We start from the raw sequence: 23,616 nt of genomic DNA, 5'->3' as shown, positions 1-23,616 counted from the left end.
TAGATTTTCGGTTGTGTTGGGGTGCCCAGGACTAGGTGGGGTGGGAGTGCTGCGTTCTGATGATGGTGAGTGGTCTTGATTTCTGTTAGTAGGATTCTTACGTTTGCCTTTCGCCATCTGGTAATCTCTGAAGCTAGCTGTTTTAGTTGTCACTGTTAAGAGCTTGTTCTTCAGGTGACTCTGTTAGCCTCTATGAGCAGACCTGGAGGGTAGCACTCTCCTTAGTTTCAGTGGGCAGAGTATTCTCTGCAGGCAAGCTCTCTTCTTGCAAGGCAGGTACCCAGATATCTGGTGTTCGAACCAGACTCCTGGCAGAAGTTGTGTTCCACTCACTAGAGGTCTTAGGATCACGTGTGGAATCCTGTGTGGGCCCTTGCGGGTGTCAGGCGACTCAGCTGGCAAGGTAGCCGGGGCTCGAGTGGAGTGGAAGGGGTTTGTGCCCCAGATCAAGCCCGGGTAGCCTGCTTCCCTATGTACCGCAGTCTCAAGTTCCACGCGATTGGATTGGGGTAGGCGCTGTGTTCCACTCACCAGAGGTCTTAGGGTCCCGTGGGGAGTCCCGTGTGGGCCCTTGCGGGTGTTGGGCAAGACTCTGCTGTCAAGGTAGCCCGGGGCTCGAGTCTCGAGTCGAGCGGAAGGGACTTGTGCCCCAGATCAGGCCCGGGTAGCCTGCTTCCCTATGTACCGCAGTCTCAAGTTCCGTGCGATTGGATTGGGGCAGGCACTGTGATCCACTCACCAGAGGTCTTAGGGTCCCGTGGGGAGTCCCGTGTGGACCCTTGCGGGTGTTGGGCAAGACTCTGCTGGCAAGGTAGCCCGGGGCTCGAGTCTCGAGTCGAGCGGAAGGGACTTGTCAGGACCATAGTCTTAAGACATAAATGTTTAAATGATACTGATCATGCAAACTTAGCAGGTATGCACACACAGTAGTGGGATCTCTGGATTCCAAAGAAGCTATTATTATTTTGAAAAGTAGTAGTAAAACAATGTAATGAGGTGGCACAAAGTCATAGTTAGGCATAAGTTTCAGTGTACTTTTGCCCAACTAGGGGATTATAGTCAACAGTAAATACCACATATTTCAAAGTAGCTGAGGGAGAAGAGAGACATGATAAATATATGATGCAGCAGATATGCTAATTCCACAAGCTTGATTATTTCAGGTATGCTAATTACCTGATTATTAAACAATCAGCCCACAAAATTCCCAAGTGTAAGGAACCATCACACATTCCCCATTAGAGTTGGTATATGGTAATTAATATAATGCTTAAGAACAGAAAAGCATCTTCATTTAAGTTTCTAAGTTTAACAACATCAACAGATTTGTAATGAAAGAGAGAACTTTAAACATCTTGCTTATTTGCTTTGACAACAATGGCTCTAGTTTTGGCTATAACCAAGTAGTATATAAATATATAATTGTTTACTATGTTAATGACATCTTTTGAGATTGGATGAGATAATAACAACTCTTCTACCTTATATATTTATTTTAAGAAAAAACAAACTTTTTTTCCAAATAACTGAAAGAAAAGTTTTAGGAATTAACCGAATCAGACATGTTAAGGCCCGCCTCTGCCACTTATGGCAAAGATAATTTAACTGTATAGGGTTCTGTGACCTGGTGTGAATCACCAGGGAGTTTACTTAACTGATAACTGATAAAGTTGTGCTGAGGGCTAAGTGAAGCAACAGGGAGTACTTAACTGATAACTGATAAAGTTGTGCTGAGGGCTAAGTGGCATAAAATGTTGAAAATGTTGTAACAGAATGTTAAATAATCCCTGATAGTGATAAAGGAAGATTCATAAGTAATAGTGAAGTTCTTGTAGTATCAACATCTATCCTCACACCAAGAAGGCTTGTCATAGTTCCAACAGTCAAGTGAAATTGAACGTTCTTAGCCTATAAAGAAAAACTATGTTGAATTCTATTTTCTGCAATAATATGAGTTCCTATTAATAACTGTGGGGGACTAATTTTGATTATTTTACAAATTAATTTTTGTATGTAAGGTTAAATCATCAGAGTGTTCAACTTACTGTTACTTTTTACCAACTTTTCTGGGGGAAATGATGTAATTGGAAAGGTATTTTAGTGAGGAAAAGTAATAACTTTGATCTGGCCTTTATCCTTGATTCAAAATAAAGCTTTCTTTCACTGTTGATGGCAGAAGGAGTTCGAGAGTTTTACAGCTTGCTAAGTAGTCTGACCTTTGCAGCACCCGAAGACCGGAATGCTTAAATGTTATGCTTAAATCCCATTTCACAATATGGCAAACCATTCTTTCTCAGCATATCATAGCCTTTTAGGCAATTGTAAGCTTGACACCTGATTTCACTTTAACAGCACCTGTGAAGAATATAATTATCAGTCCTTTTTCATAAGAGACTTCATTCTGCACAGATGGTGTTCTTCATACCAAACTACTAACAATCGATGTTGGCTAACAGCCAAGCTGTCTGAAAACATTCTGACGACTTCAAAACAGGCATTTTAGTGGTAGGAAATTTTTTTTTCCTTTTCCTAGGAACCATATATGAACATCTGTTAAAACCTGTTCTAAACTTTTCTTTCTAGCATTTCTCTTTTGACAAGTAATGAATAAAAGTTCAGAATCTATACCCCTAGTTTTGACTTGATGTGTGATCCGGACTACACATGACCCATGAGAAAATTTTTCTAGCAATCCATTTCAAACTAACCTTAGATTTACAGGTGTCTTCCAGAAAAACCTCATAGCGTTTAAGTTACACATATATTTAAGAATGACTATCAATTAGTGCAAACAGTCAAAACACAATGAATTCTTACTCATGTAAGCAATGCACTGCATATCTTCAAGGGATATAAGTTGATTGATGCCTTGATGCTCTGCACTTATAGTGATGGCTTACAGGCCATGGTACATTGATATTTTAAGCCCAGTGTTTCTAACTCATAAGAATTCTAAATCTAGAGATCATTCAAAAAATTAGAGACATACCAATGAACACAGAAAAATCCTTACTCCAATGATGCCAATATTCAATATGGTTTAAAAATCAGTAAATATCTACATACTGATAGAATCAAAACTATTTTCAAGTACAGAATGTAGCAAGTTATGTTTTATTTACAGTGAGCAAAAATTTCCTTCTTAGAGATATGGAAACCTAAACACGGCGGAAAAGCATTTGCATGCATTTGGTGGGTGATCACTGCAAGCAACCAGCAACCAGACCAGGAAGCTCCAAAAAAAAAAAAAAAAAAAAGGTGACTAGACTCAGCGGTCAAGGTCAGGAGTCAGGAGGAAGCATTGGTGACTTGGTTGTTGTATCCAGAATAGTTTCCCATTTAATTAAATGCTGGGTATGTCATCAAACTGTAGTATATACCCTGTTTTAAAAAAATGGGATTTATTGTAATCCATGATAGTGTTTGTGGAAATCAGAAGAAGGCCATGATATAGCTTTATAAAAATAAAAATGAAAGCATCACTATAGATTTCAACCATTATTTGGGAGTTTTACATTTAAAAAAAATTTCCACAAACCTCTCATTAACTAGTATAATTCACGTTTTAGGGTGAGCTGTCTTTCCTTAGTACTTGATGGTAACTTATTACATATAACAGCATAAGAAAAGAAAACAGAGAAGGCATTATTTTCTTGTGCTAAGACTCCTTAGGTAGTTTGCAAAGGACCTTCGAGTTCTGTCTTCTAAACCATGGAACCACCTGGAAATCCCAGTGCTCTTTAGAAAAGAGTCAGTTTGTTTTTATAGGTGTTTGATGCAGTTATTTTTATAGGTGGATCTATTTTTAATTACAGATGAAATTGATCTAATTTTAAATATGTTCATAAAATATTTTGATCATAATTGTTTTAAAATTTTATATGAACAGTTTATTTTAAGGAAAATAAGATAAAATTATAGCACTCCAATTCTTTTTAAGAAGAATTGTCATTTATGTGTGTGTGTACATATATGTGCTTGTATGTAAAAATGTATTCTCTTTATCATGGAGGACGGAAGAAGGTGTTGTTTCCCATACTGTTGGAATTGAAGGAAGTTTTATAGTGCTCAATGTTGGTGTTGGGAATTGAACTTGGTTCTTTTGCAAGAGCAGAAATTACTTGTAACCCCTAGCCATCCCTCTGGCTCCTAGTACTCAAATTCTTAAATTAATTACTTATTACCGAGAAAAATTTTATGTGAGCATATAACATTTGTATAGCAGTCTAATGAGCATTTATATAAATGCATTGAATAAATGAAATAGTAATGAATTAAAAAGCTTAGCTTGAAATGAAAATACAAATGATGAAAAGCCCTGGTTTCTTTACAGTAGCTTGAATTTTTTGTGGCATAAAAGTACTGAGAATTGAATGTTGAAGAGAAAAATGTCATTGGACAGTTATAACTTCATCACTGTGTGCAGTGCCAAAAGTGAGTTTAACTACCTTTTCCCAGCACTCAGGGAACTAAACAAGTAGAACCAGAGTAAGCAATATGAGCAACCATTCTAACTCAAGTCTTTTCAGGTAATTGAATATGATATACAAATCATATAGCCTGACAACTGAGCAGAGAACCAAACAGAAGCAGTTCATTGGGATGGGAAGGCTAGAAGTGACTGTTAGCTAATTACTAACATAAATATGTAAAGACATCATAGCAAATTTAAAGCAAAATCATTTGGAAATTTTCCTTGATTTATTAGCTTGATAATATCAAAATAAAACATATACAAACATATGGTCTTTCAAGGGTGTAAGTATCAAATATTTAAATTTTACATCCCCCCTTCATGAGAAAAGTGTTGGACAGATCAGGTATGTAAGGTACATTATTAAACATAATAGAATCAATGTACAACAAGCTGATAGCTCATATCAAATAAAACTGGAAGAAATTAAAATTCCACTAAAACCAGAACTAAGACTGTCCACTCTTACCATATCTATGCAATAGAGTACTTGAAGTTCTAGCAAAGTAATAAGACAACTAGAGCAGATAAAGTATAATCAAATTAAAAATGAAGAACCCAAACAAAGTATTGTTATTTATAGATAATGTGGTTTTATACATTTCACCCCAAAAATTCTACCAGAGAACTTCTACAGCTGATAAACATCTTCAGCAAAGTTATTGGACACAAGATTAAATTTAAAAGAAAAAATAGTCCTCTTATATGTATGTGGGAAGCCACATGTGCCGTTGCAGGGTGGCGTTGGTTACCACCACGCATACATAGGCAGTAAAGTTTTTTTTTTTTTTTTTTTGCCAAGATGAGGTTTTGAGAATTAACCAATCAGATGAGAGACAAGTTAACCAATCAGTTGAGAGATAAGTTAACCAATCAGATGAGAGACAAGTTAACCAATCAGATGAGAGAGAATTTAACCAATCAGATGAGAGAGAAGTCAACCAATCAGATGTAGGCATGCAAATGAGGTACTAAGCATAACCCATGCATAACCAATCTGGGTGTGAGACATGCCTCTCTTAGGCCTATATAAGCAGCACCAGTTCTGGGCTTGAGGTCTCTTTGCCTCTGCAATCAAGTTCTCCCAATAAACGTGTGGGGAAGGATCCTGTTGCAGCGTCTTTCTTGCTGGCGAGTCAGGGCGTGCGCAAAATATATAAACCAGAAAGAGGCTGAGTCAGAAATTATGGAACTGACAGTTTTCTCATAACCACAAATTATACAAACCAATCAAGCAAGTAAAAGACCAGTATCATAAAAACATCACATCTTTGAAAATATGAATAAGATATCAGAGGATGAGAAATATCTTCCATGCTCATGGATTGGCAGAATTCACATAGTAAAAATGGCCATCTAACCAAAAGGAATCTACAGATTCAATGTAATTCCCATAAATCTTATAGACTTTGATAGAACAATACTCAACTTTATATGGAAAAAAAAACCCAGGATAGCTAAAATAATACAATAAAGAAACTTCTGGAGGTACCACTATTTCTGACTTCAAGCTATACTACAAAGCAATAGTAAAAATGCTGCATGGTATTGGCATAATAACAGACAAGTTGGTCAATGCAATAGAATCAAAGACCCAGGAATAAACACACACAACTATTGACACTTGGTTTTGCACAAAGAAGCCAAAACCATATAATGGGAAGCAGGAAACCATTTTCAACAGATGATGCTGGTCTAACTTGATGTGTGCATGTAGAAAAATGTGTATAGATCCATATCTATTGCCTTGCACAAAACTTAAGTCCATGTGGACCAAAGACCTGAACATAAAACCAGATACAGTAAACCTGATAGACAAGAAAGTGGGGAAAGCCTTTAATACATTTTCACATGTAACAACTTCCTGAACAGAACATAGTGTAAGCACTAAGATCAACAACTAATAAGTGAGACCTCATGAAACTGAAAATCTTCTGCAAGGAAAATGACAAATGGCAGCCTATCGAACTGGAAAAGATTTTAACCAACTCTATGCATGACAGTGGGGCTGATTTTCAAAATATATAAAGAACACAAGAACTAGACATCGACAAACCAAACAATACAATTAAAAGTGGGGGATAAAAATGTAAATACATAGTTCTCAACAGATGAATGTCAAATAGCTGAGAAACACATGAAGACATGTTCACCATCCTTAGCCATCAGGGAAATGTAAATCAAAATGGCTCTGAGATTCTATCTTACAGCTGTCAGAATTACTAATTTTATATATATATCACTATTGACAGCTTGTGCTGTAGGGATTTTTAGCAAGGAGGAACTCTCCTTCGTTGCTGGTGGGAGTGCAAACTTCTATAGTCTTTTTGGAAAATCAATATGGCAATTTCACAGAAAATTAGGAACTGATCTACCTCAAGACCCAGCTATACCACTCCTGAGCATATACTTAAAACATGTTCCATCCTACCACAAGGATACTTGCTAAACTATGAGCTTAGCAGTTTTATTCCTAATAGCCAGAAACTGGAAACAAACTATATGTCCCCCAACTGGAGAATGCATAAAGAAAAAGTGGTACATTTACAAAATGGAGTATTACTCTACTCTTAAAAAAATGAAATTTGCAGGCAAATGGATGAAATTAGAAAAAACTCATCCCCAGTGAGGTAATCCAAACCCAGAAAGACAAACATTGTGTGTACTCACTGGTCAGTGGATATTAACTACAATATAAAGTATAATAATGCTACAGTCTATGGAAGCAGAGAGGCTAAGTAACAGGAAGAACTCAAGGAGGGTGCATAGATCTCTCTGGGAGGGTGGAATAGAATAGATATCACATAGATATTATGAGTGGATGGGGTTAGGTGGAAAGAGAAAAATCAAGGAGCAGTTAAATGAAGATAAAGAATGATGAGAGAGATGCCTGGAATTGGAAGACCATTCCAAAGCAAGTTAGAAGCCCAGGGCAACAAAAACTCCCAGGGTTTTATTAGGTGGCCATAGCTATTAATCCTAGTAATGGGGTATACAGAGCCTGAATAAGCCATTCCTCATAACCAGGCAAGACTTTCAGTGCAGTTGCTGGGACACCAATCCACCCACAAAAACTTCCACCTGAAATATGTCCTGCCAGCATGAGGTGCTGGGGAAAGGTGGCAGAGAAACTGAGTGGCAATTTAATGACTGGTCCAGATTGAGACCAATGCCACAAGAGGGAGCCAGTTCCTGACACTGCCTGGTGAACCAGAACACAGAGGCATGATTGCCCTGAGACCTAGGATAGAACCAAATACAAATATGCCTGGGAACCAAAAAAAGAAAAAGAAAAAGAGGAAAGAAAGAAAAAAGAGAAGAGAAGAGAAGAGAAAAGAGAAGAGAAGAGAAGAGAAGAGAAGAGAAGAGAAGAGAAGAGAAGAGAAGAGAAGAGAAGAGAAGAGGAAAAGAAAAGAAAAGAAAAGAAAAGAAAAGAAAAGAAAAGAAAAGAAAAGAAAAGAAAAGAAAAGAAAAGAAAAGAAAAAACTTACTTTTATATACTGGAGGGTGCCATAATCACAATCAGAAAGACTCTATCCAGAAACAGATGCAGAAACCAACAGTCACATATAAGGTGAGAGTCAGTGAATCATGTAGAAGAAGGGAAGGAAGGATTTTAGAAGCCAGAAGTGTCAAGGATACCACAAGAAAAAACCCACAGCATCAGCCTACCTGGACTCATCAGGGCCTTTTCCATTCTAGATATGAGGATAGGTACCTAGTCTTATTAAACTTGATTTGGTTTGGTTGATATCCTTGGCATGCCTACTCTTCTCTGGGGGGAAATGGAGAAGAAGTCATTGGGAAGGGACTGGAAAGAGAGGCGGGAGGAGAGGCTGTGTTTAAGATGTAATATATGAAAGAATAAATTAATTTTAAAAACTTTAAATTGACAAAAATAAAATAAATATTGTTTTCAATATTAAGGTGTATATTTTGAAATTCAGAAGCCAGAATGTTTATAAGGGACAGATAATTTTCTAATTTTTCCTACTCAGATTTTATTATAGCAATAATTTTTATATACTAGAAATTTTTCATTAAATGATGAATTTTATTATCAAGATTGATATCTATATGCCTGCTTTCTCATCTTTCTAAAACATAATGTTTTGGGTAATAGTACAGTTTAACCTCACACTCTTAGTTATGTCTGCTTGCACTGCAATCAAGGAAAGATTACCACAAGATACTTACCAAGTGTCTTTTTAGTTTTTCCAATCTACAATTCAGTGTTTTCTCAGCTGCAGAGGTATTGCTCAGAGGACAGAACACAGACTTTGTCAACATTTTCTCTATTTTTTAATCACTAATCCAATCTATTAGACCATATATACATATATTTGGCCATGAAATATTCCATACTCTAATGCAGGAAAAGTCAAATAAAAGTGGATTCTACACTAAAAAAAATGAAAGTCAATAACAAGTATTAATAGCTCAGCTAAAATAACAGTTCGTATCCAACATTTAATCAACTCAAGCAAGTCATAATTTATTTAAAACCTATATCCACCAAATTAAAAAACCTATAATAAATTATTTCATCTACTAGTATGTTAAAAAGAGGTGTACATAATTTCAAGAAAATATAAGCACATCTAAGCTCTATGATTACCTTTAAATTTAAAGAAAATATGTATGTTCATCCCTAGACTTATATTTACAAAGGAGAAATTATGTTACCCTGAATATAAGAATGCTGTAGATTAACCTACTCCATACCAAGAGATATAGCAGTTATACTATGAAGTCATTGTGATAAAATGACATATGAAACATTTTCTTATATGAAAATTGTCTCTAGAAAACAAACTGTATTTTGTCAAGATATTACTGAATATTTTGTAATGTTAAAAGAAGTTTTTCTGGATTTTTTTTATTATGGATTGAAATTAGACTTGAGTAAAACAAGGTCAGCTTTTTAAAAGAGTAATAAGATATATAAGGCATATGTTTAAAGTATTTTAAAGCAACTTAACTGTCAAAGTATAATTATAAAATGCATGATAGAAATAGATAATAGAAAATAGTTTAGAGGTCAGGTGGGGTGGAGAATGGGGGTGGGGACATCCTCACTGAGACAGGGGAGTGGGGAGGAATTATGGGGTGTGGAACAGTCAGAGGGTGGACTGGGGGTGGGGATAAAATCTGGAGTGTAAAAAAATAATAAAAAAGAAAATCACAAACACAAAGAAAAAGGAAAGTTTAAAAATTAAATTAACATTTTCTAGTGCCTCATTATTTAGTAAGGCAATCATTTTTCTTTTTCACTTTTATTTTTTTGTTCACTTTGTTTAACTGCATTCGGTAAGAGCTGAAAAAAAAATGTTCAAATTGTCGAGAGAAAAAAAAAGATTATTTTGTTACCCCAGCTATTGTTGGACAAAAATAATGTAAATAAAATTAACTTAAAAACCCATGTTCATAATGGCATTTGGGATCAAATCTGCAGAAATCTCTGAGTAACTTTGGGAAGTAAAAACTAATTGGAGTCATGTTGATGGCTTGCAGAAACTATGCAGTATTCATTCCTTCATTCCTCTGAGCCCTGCTGGGAAATCACCCTGATCATCACACCTAAATGTCATTTCTAGAGGAAAGTGTATTTATTCTGACTCATGGGCTCTGAGAAGGAATTACATGAGAATCCAGGGCAGTATGTAATAAAATATCATATCATGAAGAAGAAATCTATCTATCTATCTATCTATCTATCTATCTATCTATCTATCTATCTATCTACCCATCCATCCATTTATCTATCTATTCATCTATCCATCCATCCTTTCCACAATCCCTTTTATCTTGATCATTAACAGGTCTGGAAGATCTTAGTTGATATTTCACAATACTTTAATTTTCCTAAAATATTTAAATTCCAGGAAAAGAACGAAGTCTATATGGTTTATGCATCATTTTCAAGGTAGGCAAATACTAAGATACTGAAAAATATACTAAGTTCCAATTATTGTCTGGGGGGGGCATGTAGCTCAATATTAGGGAATTTATGTACCTTATAGACAGTACTGAATTTGATACTCAGCAATTGACTTCTGTCTCCAGTGGATCATTTGAATCCATGTCAACAACTTGTCCTTTTGATCAACATATGACCTTCCCTACTTGCTTCTGTGGAATCAATTTTTCATTTTAGGATTATTCACAGGGAAGTATATTCCATCCTACTCTTGCCTCATTTCATTTGTGAATATCTTGTGTATGTAGAATAATTACCATTATAATGATTGTATTGGTCATAATAAGCTCTAAGTCTGATTTATAAGTGTTTTAGTTTCACAACAAACCTTATTGCTCTCTTTGGTTACGTCTAACTTTCAATTTCTCATTATTTTCATGCCTAAATGAATTATTTCATACCCTTTTCCAATTGAATTCAATTTGATTTGTATCTTTCTTTTACCCAATTTCTCAAGATATTTCATTTTGAACTCAATTGTAAAATAAAAAATGTCAACCCACCAAAGTATATATTAGCAACACAAATATACTTTATATTCATTCAAGTGATTGATAAGAAAATATGTTTATGACAATGAAAATGATATATTTGTCCATATTAATTCAGAAATATTGTTCTATAGTGAGATGAAAATTATTGCACAGATGAAAAAAAAAGTGACTTTTTCCCTGAATACTATTGGTATCACATTAGGATAAATTAAATTAAACGTGTTTTACTAGTTTAATCATTCTAAAGAAAATTCATCAATCACATATTGTTTATTTGGTCGAATTTTTACTCTTTTAATATAAGTGAGGACTGGTAATATTCCTGACTCCTTCTGAGTCAAATGAATAATGAACCAAAAGCAAGGTGATAAAGTGATAATAACAGGGGTTTGTCATCCAAGGTCCTGACACCCTCTTAGATGTGACACTGGCTGTGCAATGAGACACCTTATTTTTCTTCTATCAACAATGTCTGTTAGAAGTGGGGTTCTTTTTACGTTTGTTCATCTCATATTTCACACCAAAGCTAGAGATCATGAACGTGAAGCATCTATTTGCAGACTGGTCAGGGAGTTCAATGGTAGGGCATATATCTACCGCGAGTGAGTTTTTGGGTTTCTCACTAAGTACTGAAAAGTTAGATAAGTATAAACTAAAAGTGTTGGGCTAATGCCCATGCATTACCTATAGCTCCTGTAATATGTTTCCATTTCATTTACCTAACATTGCTCAGTATATATATGCCTATTCTTACAAATTTTATGCCATAATAAAAACCAGAAATTATGAATCTTATTTCATAACTCATATCCATTTAGATTTACACAGAAGCAAACAATTTGGAATCTTTTTAAGCATCTATTTTTTTCAAATCTACTAAAATTAACTAGACATGGTTGATCCAGTCTATGATTCTGGCACCTGGATGACTGAGACAAGAGATTGCTGAGAGGTCAGTGCCAAGCTGAGTCACCTAATGACATCTAGACCAGCCTTGATCCCAAATAAAAGAATAAATCTACCAAACCCAATGAAGTCACAGTGGCGAGACAATAATTATTTCAAGGATCATTTATTTATCTTTTTTTTTTTACAAAATACAAGAACTTGTTCTGCATGAATATAGAGCATATGAAAAATAATGCACTTTCAGAGTCTAATTGTCAGACATTCAGTTTCTCAACTATTCTCTTGAAGAATTAGCTTTGTTTGGCACTTGGTTTTATATCATAAACAAGGAGGAAGAAAGCTTTTCCCTGTTAATTGAATCAGACCCATAAACATTAACAACTTAAAGATGTAAAATCAGACATTTGCCGCACAAGACTCGTTCTGCAAGGTAACTGATTTGCCTATGATCCTAATGTCTTTCAAGATATAAGAGAAGAAGGCTGGAGGGGAGCTAGGTATGTTCTCTAATGTATCTGCAGCAGTTGATAGTCAATGCAACAGAAGATTTGCTTTGTCTGTGGTACAAGGATATGTCCTATCAGACTCTACTGCATTTTATCTACTTGAACACAAGTAAGCACATACTGATTTTCTCTGTCTGACACAAATGTATAAAAATACAAGAAGCTGGCTGTGTTTGTCAATGGAAAAGCCTATTTTTAATCAGCTAATATGAATGCATTTGCTAAAATTAGTGAAGACAGGAAAAATGACTTAGGGGTAATATATACAGAGTTTCAGTACATTTTATATCCACTTGGTGATTTCAGGCACTGTGGCTGTTCAAGATAAACTATTTCATGGATTAACTTGATAGCAGTTTAATTTTCAGTGCAAGCAAAAGCAAATACCTGCCTAGTGTCACACACATGACCTGGCACAACTGGAATGTTCAAAGCATTTTTTATTTTTAACATCTTCACTCTGGAGACATCTTGAGTAAAAACGTCTTATCAAGTTTGCTCTTGGTAGCAAATTTAATTTTCAGTGCAAGCCAAAGCAAACATCCATCTCCCTCTCTGTCATATATAGGAACAAGTGTATTTGGAATACGTTCGCTTTCTCCAATTTCACTGTGGAAGCATCTTCAATAAAAGGCACTTAGTGTAAACCGTCTATCCATCATGAGACACAGACTCGAGATGCCTGCATTTAATTATACTAAGCCACACTGCCACAGACATCTGCCATGTAAACGATGTTCGGTAAGGTTTGCCATCACAATGGTGCTTTCCTGAGAATGGAGCTGGTCTTTGTAGGTATCATAAGTGTGCGTGCTCAGAGCTGTGGTCACTATCGCGGCTGTCCTCGTTTGCTAGTGAGTCCCCTGTCTGCTGGAGGGTGGCTGCACCGATTCCTGACAGCTCTGACGGAAGAAGCGTTCCCTTTTTCACATTCACCAGTTCCTTTTCTCGGGCAGCAGCTCCTTGCTGTCCCCCTTTGACCCGCTTCCACTTCATTCTCCTGTTCTGGAACCACACTTTCACCTTCAAAGAGAGGGAATAAGTAAGTCAGCAAAGGCAATAGGACCTAGTTGCTCAAGTGCCTGCGCACATACACCATGATGCAGCAATTAGAAAAAACAGGCAGGATTGCAGTGAGTTAGATTGCATGTGCGTAGTAATGGAAAAGGCTTAGTACATTCAAAGAATTATCGTAAATTCCAACACATAACACAAAGTTACAAATAGGCGAGGAAGTTTGCTCGGAAGCATTGGAGTGGAGTTTCTCATCGATCAAATAAAATATTATGTTTACCTCTATCAAAGTTTACACATTCTCTGAAATTCATCTTTGACTTGACAGTAGAATTTTTACAGGTTTATCTGCTGGTAAATCCACCTCTGAAAGCGCACTATTTACTACGAAAGTCCCTTAACTTGGAAAGGCATGAATTATCTCTCAGCACATCCTTTCAGATCGGCGGGGGGCATGGGGGGCATAATTCACCTCAGTAAAGGACCAGATGCTCCTGATTTATATGGAATGGTGTCCCAATAAAACTATCGTGAAGAAGAGTCTCCAGCCCACCACGGCTAAACTGGGGACTGTCTGCAGGACCTAGCACAGTTGGTTTCCTGATACTCTACAGGAAGTCTGTCTTTACTGGTCTTCTTTCTGCTCTTGCCTTTATTAACGTTTACTTCAGAAATATCATTGAACTGTTGCCAAAGAATGCAGCCACAGTAAAAATTCCTCAGTATTTACCTTGCATCCCCCGCCCCTGCCCGGGTGAATACCCAGAAACTTCCTCAAAGGACTCAAGAGAATGTGACAATCCACCTCAGTAAAAAAAAATTCATGAATTCATATTGATTAACTTATTTCACAAGATCTAGATTTGTCAGCACTTTTTTTTTAATACTAGGACTACTTACTATGTCCTTATTTTGAGATTTTTAAAAAACCTCAGCTAACATAAAAGCATCGCCATGTTTATGATCACTTGGCTTCTTTTGTTTGGTATTTTTCCTTCCTGGTTTGCATTCAATTCTTTACACTATTTCTTTTTAAATTTTATACATTTTTTGCAAGCTACTCTCACCCACTTTCTAAAATAGTCTACTCATATCCCACAGCCATCATTCCCCTGGGTTATAATTCATGCTGTTAAGCCTTCAACAAACTCCTATACCTGTGACAAAAATTTTTTTTCATATCTGATAGAAAAATGCCTAACTCTTCTGTATCACAGACATTTGAACATTTATCAGTCTCAATTTATACCAACACACAGTGCTCCAGAGAAACGGTGAGAAGAGTGTTCTCCTTCCAGAGATGTTTGAATATTACACTGTTTCAATGAAGATAATGAAATGTTTTCAAATATTTGCACAGTGAATTATTAGATATTTCGTAGCTCTAGCCTTTAATTTATGTCACTTTAATTACTAATTGGAATCATGTATTATACTTTACCCATGCACATATTATTCCATTTAACAACACAGAATCAGAAAGTATAGCAAAAAAGGTGTTTTAATAGTTATCACTAAGATGTTCATATATCATTACAACTTACTAACAAAAATGTAAGTAACTGCCTTTTATTCAGTAACCGTAGGGAGACAGCCAGCTTGAATCTAGGTGCTATTTGCACACTATTTATAACATATTTTTCTGTTTTCAATGTTTTTTTAAATTTTAGAGTGAGGATGTTAAAGGTTAAGTGACTTGAGCAAAAGTCATATTATACAAAAGGAAAAATCAGTGTGAGATGTAACCTTGGGACCCATGTAGTTCTCTGCGGTGCCTTTTATTGTTGCTTCTTTGTTACCTGCTGAATTTCAAACTCTTATTTAAGATATAAAACAGCAATGTGTATAAAATATGTGAACTTCACTAATATAATTACCATCATCCACCTACTTGATGTAATTAGGTTTGTAAATACCACACTATTTTCCTGTGGTATAATTCCTATACATAATTATACTACTGCTCTGGATAATTACCTTTGCAAGCTTAACATTCTGTCATTTCAGTGAAACAGGGGTTTCTGCTCAACTTTTCTTCGTCTTTGTGTTTGCATCTCTCTCTCTCTGTCACTCTCTCTCTCTCTGTCTCTGTCTTTCTCTCTGTCTCTCTGTCTCTCTGTCTCTGTCTCTCCCTCTCTCTCTCTCTCTGTTTGTGTGTGTGTGTATGACAGAGAGAAATGTTTGTATTTGAGTTATTGTGTATTGACCAAAGCAACTCTTAATGATTTATTGTTATAATTATAGACCAATGCATTTCTCAACCCTCATCAGAAAAGTGCCTGTGTGCAGTAGATATTCGTGAATAATGTATTTATTAATCACTGACTGTAGTTGAAGCTTTTGTTATGTAAGAGACTGTGTTAGCTTCATATTTAAAGATTTTCTTTAAATGTTTGCTGTTGTAGCTGCTGCTATTGATAGTTTCTGTTGGGAGTTTTATTTTCACAATGGTAGAGGGAAGGGTACTGAGCTCTGTCTGCATTGACTTGCAGAGCACACATGGCTGTGTTGCCACGCCACAAAATTAATTGAAGATTAAACTGACTCTCAGTTTCTCACTTGGCTTGTTAACTCATCTTCATGACAATTCTGAACACACAATTGTCTTCTTGGTCCATAGGAGGCCACAAAGAAAGAAAATTAAATATAAATTTGAAGTGTTCATTTCCAAGGTATCTACAGTCCTGCTGATCATTGAAATATCAATAAATTATAATTCATGTTTATATAACACCACAAATGTCTGCCTTGTGAAGAGAAAAACAGACAAAATGCTAAACATCTGCACCAAAAATTAAAATTTCAGTACCCTATCCAGATGTCTTATAACAGCTCGAATTTGTGGACTTAATATTCTATTTTCATTATTGTCTGGGCAATTGAAACAGCATTATCCATTATTTGACAAATGTTGAGTCATATCTTTATGATGAGAAACTATTCAATGAATATTTCAGAAATACAATTTCAAACTGAATAATGCAATTTTTAGTGACTAAATTTGGCCAAAGTAGCTAATCTGATGCACACAACATTAATAGGCTCACGGAGGCACCAATCAGTAGGTCAGTGGTATCATCAGCATCGAAACTAGAGAACTGGAACCACAAAAATTCTAAACTAAAAAAGAAAAAAGAAGAAAAGAACTGCGCATTCTGCATTTTGTTGGTACAGACAAGGTTACATCTTGTTCAAAGAAGGGGTTCTGCCCTATCTAAAAGCATCTTGCATCAGTAACTGTCTGTACTCTCTGCTATGACTTGTTGGGGAGCAAAATGTGAGAAGAGGGTTAAAATGCCTCTAAGATTGAAGACCAGCGCCCCCTTTGCTTTAGCACAGAGCTGATGAACCTCTGGCTCTGTAACTTTTGTTCTGAATCTTGCATTTTCTCTGTTTATGCTTTCATTCATTTTAATGTGTCAAAGAAGTTTACTATCTCTCATATTTTTGAACAAAGCAAATTTAACTTTTCTCATCCACTGTCAAACGGCATACTGTGTGAAAAGCAAACTACCAGAGAAGCAAGAAATAGAGTCCCTCCTCGGTAACCTTTGACTTGTAAACACAACTGCATCTTACACACACACACACACACACACACACACACACACACACCAAAATACATGTACTAAATCCGATAAAGCTACTGCTGATCATCATCTGAGTAAAACCTTAATCAAAAATAAAAGAACTCCTCATTTTGTAGTTAAAAAAAATTATACTATTGAAAATGTACTAGGATCCAATTTAACAAAATTAAAATTTTGGTTAATTTATGTGAGCCTTCATTATCCCGGAGAATTAAAAGAAATGTCTCTTAATTTGCAAATAAAAATCCTCTTTAAAGTCCCATTCTTACCACAGTTTATAGTCCATTCCATCCCACAGTCATTTTCCTAGCTTCGTGGTTCTCAACTTTCCTACAGCCACCACCCTTTAATACTTCCTTCATACTATGGTGACCCACAACCACAAATTATTTTTGTTGCTACCTCATAACTGGTATTTGTCTACTTTTATGAATTGTAATATAAAATATCTATGTTTCTGATGGCCTATGGTGACCCCTTGGAAATGATCATTCAATTCCCATTGGGGTCACACCCATCAGGTTGAAAACTACTGTTCTAGGTGAAGTCAAATCATGTTTGGCCTCTTAAAATAGCTGGCATACAAAAAGGCTTTGGGCATTCTACTTATCTTAAGTGACTTAAATACTGCTGGACTAAGGTGGGCAGTGCATTCTAAACCACTGGCTATGTAGGTCGTCCTACATGGTCTCTCATAGACAATTTGTCTAACCATGAAAACAAATCACCAAAATAGCTAAACACATTAATAAAGATGTGCTGAGGAAGTATATATAAAAAATTAAATATAAAGGGCTAAAATGTGTATATCTGGTATAAAAATAATTCTTATATTAATTAAAAATATATCGTGTATTAATAAAAATACACAGCATTAGGCTATTAATGATACACAGCATTAGGCTACTAATGATATAGGCTATTAATGATATTCATGCAATGAATATCAAATGTCTCTCACTTCAATGAAACCTAGTTCAAGTAGGTGTCATTTGCCCTTATCTCAGCAGAGAGGCCATGAATTCAATGTGCTGACTCAAGCACTTTCAGCTTATCTACAAGACTGCAATATTGAACCCCTGTTCAGCTCTGTGAAGTGGAAGTATCTCCACTCCTATATTTGATAGCGTACACTCTATAAAATGTCTCATTTCCAGTAATTTAGTTCAGCCTTACTGCTGCGGTCTCCCTTTCTTTCCATTACATGATACTAAAAGTCTGGCAGGAAATTTGTCTACCTATATCTGGACAGACACAGAAACAAAGAATAAGTTTGTACAGCTTAAAATACTTTTGATATGGAGATCTTTATGTTGGATCTGTAAAATGTCCCAAATAGCCCTGCCACTGTTGATCTTGAAGAAAACATGAGGTTATATCAAGAACAACTAGCTGTAAATGAGAAGCAGTAGGATTACTAACCATATTACTGCCCTACAAAACAAGATTATGAAATAGAACTACAACTTTGTGATAAAGTCATCATTCTTATATAATGTAAACTAATTTTATCTAAGAGCTATTTGTCAAATAATATTACATTGGAAAGTTGGCCTCCTTAATGCTGAAAAGAGTTGAAAGGTTACTCACTGATAAGTGGATATTAGCACAGAAACTTAGAATATCCAAGATATAAGATACAATTTGCAAAACACATGAAACTCAAGAAGAACAAAGACCAAAGTTTGGACACTTTGCCCCTTCTTAGAATTGGGAACAAAACACCCATGGAAGGAGTTACAGAGACGGAGTTTGGAGCTGAGACAAAAGGATGGACCATCTAGAGACTGCCATATCCAGGGATCCATCCCATAATCAGCTTCCAAACGCTGACACCATTGCATACACTAGCAAGATTTTGCTGAAAGGACCCAGATAGAGCTGTCTCTTGTGAGACTATGCCGGGGCCTAGCAAACACAGAAGTGGATGCTCACAGTCAGCTATTGGATGGATCACAGGGCCCCCAATGGAGGAGCTAGAGAAAGTACACAAGGAGCTAAAGGGAACTGCAACTCTATAGGTGGAACAACAATATGAACTAACCAGTACCCCGGTGCTCTTGTCTCTAGCTGCATATGTATCAAAAGATGGCCTAGTCGGCCATCCATCATTGGAAAGAGGGGCCCATTGGTCATGCAAACTTTATATGCCCCAGTACAGGGGAACGCCAGGGCCAAAAAGTGGGAGTGGGTGGGTAGGGGAGTGGGGGGGGGTATGCTGGACTTTTGGGATAGCATTGGAAATGTAAATGAGGAAAATACCTAATTAAAAATATTTTTTTAAAAAAGGCAATTGGCAAATTCATCTGGAATAACAAAAATCCTAGAAAGCAAGAACTATTAAAAAAAAAGAGTTGAAAGATAAATGTAAAATCTATACTCTATGCAACTAGAGAGTCCCTTGACATTTATCTATGGAAGAAGTGTGTGTGTGTGTGTGTGTGTGTGTGTGTGTGTGTGTGTGTGTGTGTAAATATGAAACTCATTTAGGAGATTTTATAAAGCTTCTCAGGCAGGAAATGTGAACTTAACTTGCTTAGAGATGTTTTAGAATTTAATATACCTCACATTTTTCTAAGATAATACCTAGCATTGTTGAAAACCTTTATAAAAACATACATGTGTCTTTCTATAATATGTGACTCATATATTAAGCAGTGACATAAATATAGCAAAATTATCTTTATCTATTGCACAAGTACTCATTTTATTGTCAGTCACAGAAAAATTTAATATTAAAGCACAGCAAAGATTCACCTGATTGCATAGTAGGTTTAAAAATTAATTATTTATCCAAATAATTCTGCTATGAGTCTAAATATTAGTTTTCTCTCTACTTATTTTAGTGAATTATTTATCTGTATTTGAGTACTGAAAGCTTCTATCAAAATCAAGAAAAAAGTATATTTAACAAATGCAATTAAATTAGGATAAATATTAAACAATGTATGTTTAGATAGGTTTTTAACATATTTCAGTTTTTTTCTAAATTTTATTTCAATTTAAAATATGTAAAACTAATTCATATAGAAGAAATGAAGAAAACACAGAGGTACAATTGAAACAAAGGTTTGTAAGAGTATATGTGTCAAGATGTGGATGGCACACTGAATTCGTTTTGCTGAAATCACAGCACTGTTGAAGTGATAGGATATTTATATTGCAGCCTGAACAGTTGCTCTCTCCCAGTTTATACACAGAAATCCTCAATATGCTCAATATGATGCCATTAGAAGTGGGGTCTTTGAAATATTACTGCATAAAGGTAATTGCTCTTTTAATTAATTCTCATATGAATTACTTTCCATTTCTCAGATTAACGTTATAGTAGTATTTTCAGAGAGCTAGCTAGCCCTTCAGCCACATAGATCCAGAGTGAGAAGAAACCCAACTCCCGTCCTGCCACCACCCCCTGCATTACTTTGATCTTGGACTTCAATTTTCTGAAATGGTAAGAAATTAATTCAAGTGGTTTTAGTAATCTGGTCTACTGTATTTTCTTGTAGATGCAAAAATGAACTGAAAAACATTGCATCCGATTTTAAGGAACATGGGTTTTCATGGCATCTTATGAGTCTATAGATAATGACATTATAAAAGCTCAAGCTCCAAAATTAAAAATCAATAATATTTCACTGGGAATGACTCCCCAAAATTTTAGAGAAATTTTTCTTTAGTACCACAAAAATAGAAAAATTGATTATTGACTCAATTGTGTGTGCTTTATTCAGATGAAATTGGCACAATAAATTCATCACATGAAACAAAAGTAAATTACTAAAATTTAGTAATTTGAGACAGTAGATAAACATAAACATATAGGAATAAAATCTTAACATTTGCTACAACTTGAAACATTCTCCTCCGTGTCCATAGTTAAATTCACTAACATGTGTTCACCTTTCCTGTCCTGTGAGCTACAGCACTGGCTTTCTACCTTTTTCTGACAGGATTTTCTTTCTAGCCCCCAGTTCAAAAATATTTGTTTTACCAATGTATTGATCCAACATGCCATGAATAGGCCCCACCATGTAGCTGTCTTGTTCAGCCTCTGCTAAAAATTCTTTTGTTTCCATCATGATGGATAAGAGAAACATGCTTCCTTCCATTTGTATCCCAAACAGGTTTTACTAATATAAGAAAATAAACTTCTAAGTGGCCAATCCTTAACATTCCTTTTATTTTCTTTTTTTCATTTAAAATTTGGTATCTTGTTTCTCTAAATATTTGGTATTGGTTAAGAATATGCTCCAGGGTAAATCATACAATATGTGTAATATCATAAATAATATAATTGAATAACAATACTATAAGGATATACTAATGACCTGTTAAATATATACTTTTCAAATTGCATAAATCATTTATATTATATCAGTTCCCTTTTGAAGAGAGTGATAACTTGAACTCAGTAGCAGTGTATTTGATTATTTAGTAAATAACTGACCTGAAGAAGGCTCATAACAAAGAATCTGATTGATAAATATGAAAAAAAAAAAGTATATGCCCCAGTACAGAGGAATGCCAGGGCCATGAAGCGGGAGTGGGTGGGTTGGGGAGCAGGGTGGGGTAGGGTATAGGGGACTTTCAGGATAGCATTTGAAATATAAATGAAGAAAATATCTAATTAAAAAAAGAATTTGAATTCTAATGAACACATTATCCTTTCAGTTAACTTGCGACTGCCAGAAGAAATGGGCCAAATAGGAAACAAGATGCACAACCCAGAGTTAATTATTTGGGAACTTGAGTATTTCTCTCGGTTTTTGTTTGTTTGTTTACTTATTTATTTTTATTTTCTGCTTTTTGTTTTGTTTTGTTTTTGTAACAGCATTGCTGCAATACCCCAGAATGACTTCTAACGACTTTTGTCTTTGCACTAATCTTGGTTGGGTGGATGGCTTTGAACATGAAACATTGGTAAATATGGGATAAACAAAGCTTAAGGAACCCTTACAGGATGCAATTTCTTCTCAGTGTTCCTGGGAGCATTTGTTCCACTCTGAAGAACCCTAGGTAGGCTGATTAGAAGACCAACTGTCCCTGAGTAGCTTCAGACAGCGTTTAGCACTGGATCAAACACTGAAGTTCTGCGATGGGTGTAGAAAATGCTGGGAAAACCATTATAAAACCCAGACACAAAAACTTGTAAATAAACATAGTGTAGATTGTTTTGTGAAAGCATTAATACTAGAGAAAGTCCACTACACAGCAAAGACAAGCTGACTTAAAATCGAAGTGATATTGAAAAACATTATGATTTGAAATAGGGTATATATATATATATATATATATATATATATATATATATATATATATATATAACTGTTGCATATAATATCATTATATCAAGTCAGGTAGAAAGAATAATTATTGAATGTATATTCCTCATTTCCATTAGTTTACAGAACCTCTTTTAAAATTAATATGCTCTTATTCAAGTATGAAACTGGTTTTCTCTGACCAGATGGTTAAATACGATGGTCCACCACGCTGAATAAGCAGAGAGCTTTGCCTTTGTTCTTGGCAAGAGCTCAGTACGATGTCCATTATTATATAGGTGGGAAGTCAACCCTAGTTTCCAATTTTCTAAAACATGAGGGTCTTTCCTGGAATTCTTGGTTTCTACATAAACTAATGTGTAACTTTGTCTTTTCTTTAATTTTCTATTCCCAGATAAACACATAAAAGCAGACCAGCTATCTGATGATACAGATTTTAGATTCTGCTTTCTGAAGTGCCAAATGCTACACAATCATAGAGGAAACTTTGTGTGTGAATTGGGTAAAGAAAATGTGCTACTCCAGAGCTCAGGAACTAGTCATAATATTTAATAAAATATAAACTGCCAATAAATAAAACCACATAAAAGTTTCCCTTTGTATATTTTCTCTAACCAGAAATAACCCACAGAAGATGAAATATAAAAATTAGCAGGAAGGAAGAATATGATTTAAGAAACTATATAAAAAAATTACTTGCTATCATAAGCCTTGTAGTCATTTGTCCACACCCTGTTGGTATTTCCCTGGTCCCAGTGGGACTTCTGGAGGAGGAATGTACAGTGAGAGAGGAAGTAAAACTCTTGCCCTAATAGCGCCTGGTATAATGAGCACTGTCCATAAAGATGTTTGCATTTGCCTTTCAGGAATGTTTCTCTAGCTATCAAGACTGTTAACCATCTGCAGGTTGGATTCTCCTAAATATGAATTTATACAGAAAGTACTCTCTGAGTGCTAACAGAACAAGTTATTTTCCATCCAAGTAAAATCCAGTAAAGGCATCTATAGAATAATTTATCTCATTTAGTTCTCATTAACTGAACTGCTTAAAGCATTGTTTGAGTTGATAGCAGACTATTGAATTCCCAGAAGAAACAACCATTTTAAAGTATTTTGATTAATAGAGAATATTTTCCAATGATATGTGCATATTTGCTGCCAATCACTGCCCTGTCTTTTGAACATATGCTACAACCCTGATTATTTCAAAACATGTGAGAATAAATGGAGGGGTAGGAGTCATTTCCAGATGAATGCATTTCAAAGTCAGTGACCTGCCAATTCTTTATCACCTCCTGTGGTTACCAACAGCACCACATGCTGAGAGTCCAAGGACAGTGAGCTCTGGCTTTGTAAACTATGTGTAG

At 35.5% G+C, this 23,616-nt stretch overlaps 1 protein-coding gene across 1 annotated transcript in view; it reads right to left on the bottom strand.

Annotated features, from left to right (window-relative positions):
• Positions 1–12,004: 12,004 nt before the first annotated feature.
• Positions 12,005–23,616, bottom strand: part of Meox2 (mesenchyme homeobox 2) — a 70,995-nt gene continuing 59,383 nt past the window's right edge. Inside the window, exon 3 of the mRNA NM_008584.4 lies at positions 12,005–13,386. Within this exon, the coding sequence (NP_032610.1) occupies positions 13,162–13,386 (225 nt within the window). The 3' untranslated portion in view covers positions 12,005–13,161. The remainder of the gene's footprint in view (positions 13,387–23,616) is intronic.

This window comes from Mus musculus, chromosome 12, assembly GCF_000001635.26.
Source record: "Mus musculus strain C57BL/6J chromosome 12, GRCm38.p6 C57BL/6J".
Taxonomy (NCBI): Eukaryota; Metazoa; Chordata; class Mammalia; order Rodentia; family Muridae; genus Mus; species Mus musculus.
This window is presented reverse-complemented; position numbering and strand designations above follow the sequence as displayed.